The sequence below is a fragment of the Channa argus genome, chromosome 14 (assembly GCF_033026475.1).
Source record: "Channa argus isolate prfri chromosome 14, Channa argus male v1.0, whole genome shotgun sequence".
Lineage (NCBI taxonomy): Eukaryota > Metazoa > Chordata > Actinopteri > Anabantiformes > Channidae > Channa > Channa argus.
Window position 1 is genome coordinate 7,170,944 of NC_090210.1, and position 3,649 is coordinate 7,174,592.

A 3,649-nucleotide genomic window follows, 5' to 3' on the forward strand; every position below is an offset into this window, starting at 1 on the left:
TGTAATATGTAATGAAAACAATGGTGAAGGGTAACTGCATCAACTTCATAGATGTGAAGTTCATAGATGTGAAGTTGATCTATATTGCATACTTACTATACTAGGCTATGTTTTCATATGGCAGATATTCTCACTAAAACAAAACATTTTAAACACAACGTCATTTTATTTTTGTCTAATTCCAGGTGATTCTATAGTACATATATATCTATATATATATATAGACAGTATATATATATATAGACAGTATATATATATATAGACAGTATATATATATATATATATATATATGTGTCTGGAGATGGAAATGACGTCATGGACAGACATATTAATCAGGTGTTAATTAGCTATCGGTTAGTATTATCAGTGTTAGTTTGTGTGGTGAAATTTCATAAACAAATTAAACTGTCAGCCTTGTCTCCAGGTGTGTAAGGACAAGTACATGTATCTGCACTGTTGTCAAATCAGCTCTAATGTGATATGGTTTTCGCACTCTTTATTTCCCTGTGAAAAGGGAAACCAAAAAATCGATTTGTTTTTCGGGATCATTCCAGTTTTAACTCTAGTATGCTAGAGAATCTAATTTGTCTCCCCTACATTTGTGAAAGAATGGTACGCAAAAGTTTAATGTAAAACATTGCCTGGCAAAATATCGAGATGGAATCACAAACTGTATTTAGTGTCAGTGGGAAAACCCACGGGGACAGTACAGCATCAAATACTCTTGAATGTGGAAAATTGTAGAAGCTGTTCATTTTACAATTACTCATGTACGGCTCGTACACATCAGTTTTGAGGCATACAATACACCATAGAGAATTTACAACTTCAAGATGTTGTGCCTATCTAGGTCAGCTGAGCTAGCTTTGGAGTTGTCAGCTTTCTGCAGACTAAATAGGTCATGCTAACGAGGAGGGGGGTTTTGACAAACCTCTCTTACACCATCAAGTCTCACCACAAAACAATCAACATTGCTGATTATGTAAAACACCATGACTACACGTTTATACCACGTGAAATTATGATAGTGGATCTTACAGTCATTTTTGTCAATAATAGCTGATATATTAAGCAAGATAAGGGCAATATTTCATAAATTTAATTCTGCGTAATTATACAGAGCTAAGGATGTTGCAATAAAATGTAGTTTTGGAAAAATCTCAATGAAACAAAGAATTTATGATGATTACAATCCAAAGTGTAGTATTAGGACCTGTGGCACAATTATTAAAGCTAAAGGCAATAATAAAATAAGAGCACAGGCAGATAATAAAATCCTAATGCATCTGTGCACCAGGTTCTTGGAAACTCCTATGGGCCCACATGCCCACGGAAACAAATCTCAGTGTTGCGCAATGGCACCATATTACCTGGTAAAAAAGTCTGCGTGTTTGGTTGCAACAATGCAATAGTGGGCTTCCTGTCCTCAATTTAGGAGCCACAGGTTACAAAAAACATGAGTAGTGCCTTTAGTATATATATATATATATAGGGAGGTTACATATTCACTAAGTCCTATGCTGTTTCTCCGCACTGTCAACATGGTTTCCAGAGGTTTGATCACTGTGACAACTGTTCTGCTCTGCCTCATGCCGGGTCTCCTCGGTCCAGGTCCAGCTTCCTGTAAGTTTCATTTCATTACATTTAATACTTGTCAGTCAGATTAAAATACAGTAGTTATTATTTTTGTACATCTAAAATTTTGGGTTTGTGTGGTTATGTGGCAGGTTCCCAAAGCAGCAAAGCCTGTTGTACAACATTCAATAGGAAGCCGATACCCTTCCAGCGTATAAAAGGCTACAGACTACAAACCCCCAACGAAAACTGCAACATTGAGGCGATCATGTAAGACTCTCCGACTAAACTATGACAAATCCAACTTACAAACACCATCAGGAGGTGTTTCATCAAATATCACCATTAGTTGGTGATAACTAAGTGACTGGATTTATTGGATTTATTGAAGCATATTGTGTTCTTCATTTGGCCTGTTCAGTATTACTTCAAAACGGCTGTTACATTGTTACGCAATAGAGCTGAGTCACCACCTTAATACTTATGCAGCACTTACCAAAGGTGTTACTATGAAAGCATAGTAAAGGACCCAAAACACTGAATAAAATACTCTTTTTATACAATATTTTCGTAACACAATTTTATGTGAATATAAGTTGTAAAGTATGAGTACTTAAATTTGAATGGGCACAATAAGAAAAAAACTCTGTGCTCTCATCCACTTCACTTCTAATGTCTTTATCTATTGCAGTCTCTACACGGCTAAGAATGTGGCCATATGTGTGACTAGGAAAGATGAATGGGTGAGGAAGACTCTGGACTTACTCAGGTATGATACTCTTACTTAGTTTTTAATAACCTGTTTCCATGGTATTTGTCCACACACATTTATATCTTCTTTTGTCTCTTATTCTATAGTTCCAAACTGAAAAAGATGTCCAAGAAAGGCTCTGCTGGACGGAGAACTCGGACAAAAAGTGCTCCTGGACACCTGCCATTTAATGATGGAAATGGATCTTTTTTTAGTACCACAGAACCATTCCTGAACGACACAGAAATATTTTATTAGCAAAAAGCAAGTTATGGGCTTAGACCATTGTGTGTATTACCAATTCAGTTACAATGTAACAATTAAGTGTTATATTGAAAGCTGAGCTATGTTAGGAATATTATTTACTGTTCTCATGACTTCAGTGGAACCTAAGAGACCTGCTTTGATGCTACTGATTTATATTATGTGCTGAGTGATTTAATCATTATTTGTTCTTTCCTGTCGTATTGTAAAACTCTCTTAAAGAAATAAATTGACTTGATAGTTCTGAAACATTGGTATGTCTACATCTATTTAATCAAACACTGTGTTAAATAAATATGTCATGTGACTTTCAGTGTCAATAATATTTCTTCCATGCTGTTGAAAATGAGTATGGTGTTGTATGACATTTTAAATTATGATATGATGAGTTCTATGGGAAAGACACTTAATATCAGTAAAAGATGGAGTAAGGTGGTAACAAGATGCAGTTACAACAGTTTCCATTTCTTCCAATAAGAAACATGAAAAAAACCACAAAACTATTTTTTACATGTAAATTAGGCCCTGCTCCATACTAGGAGGACTTTTCTTCTAGATATATTTTCAAAGAGGTGTTTATATGCTTTCAATTATGATCAAGCGTGAAAAGAATAATTCTTATATCATTGAAATCACTGCTTTGTTGACTTAAATGTGGCATGTCTGCCATGTATCAAAGTTATTGTGTCAACCCAAAAAATTGAGTTTTGTCATTGTTGTTCGGTGTGGAGCGACTTCAACAACATATTGCAATGTTGCAACAGCTTCTCTTCAAAGGGCAGGCAGACTTATGGAAAGCTGTCACGAATGGGATCAGTTGTAACCTTTTCTCATAATTAAGCAGATTTTAGGTAATAAAAGTTAAAATTTACTTAAAACCATAAGTTAATACTAAGTAAAGCAATAGCAGAAATGTGGTAGAGAGTAATATTATAAAAAATTTGAATATATTTAGTTAATAAAAACTAAACCAAATCTTTATACATACTTAAAATCTAAAATGAGTTTGTGTTTAATAAGTATTTAGGTAAAATGTATTTACATTTAAAGAATATACTT

The 3,649-nt window shown here is 34.3% G+C and overlaps 1 protein-coding gene across 1 annotated transcript; it reads left to right on the plus strand.

Annotated features, from left to right (window-relative positions):
* The first annotated feature begins 1,466 nt into the window (after nucleotides 1-1,466).
* Nucleotides 1,467-2,897, plus strand: LOC137098344 (C-C motif chemokine 2-like). The gene is made up of 4 exons (XM_067474504.1): nucleotides 1,467-1,623; nucleotides 1,728-1,845; nucleotides 2,267-2,344; nucleotides 2,434-2,897. Exons 1-4 carry the CDS (start codon nucleotides 1,518-1,520, stop codon nucleotides 2,582-2,584), a joined length of 453 nt encoding a protein of 150 aa, XP_067330605.1. The 5' UTR covers nucleotides 1,467-1,517; the 3' UTR covers nucleotides 2,585-2,897.
* The last annotated feature ends 752 nt before the right edge of the window (nucleotides 2,898-3,649 follow it).

What these genes read in the sequence shown, in the direction of transcription:
- LOC137098344 (XM_067474504.1), top strand. Translation starts at nt 1,518, where the DNA reads ATGCTGTTTCTCCGCACTGTCAACATGGTTTCCAGAGGTTTGATCACT. An exon ending in TGCAACATTGAGGCGATCAT is followed by an intron (nt 1,846 to 2,266) that starts GTAAGACTCTCC and finishes TATCTATTGCAG; the next exon opens with TCTCTACACGGCTAAGAATG. An exon ending in AAGACTCTGGACTTACTCAG is followed by an intron (nt 2,345 to 2,433) that starts GTATGATACTCT and finishes CTTATTCTATAG; the next exon opens with TTCCAAACTGAAAAAGATGT.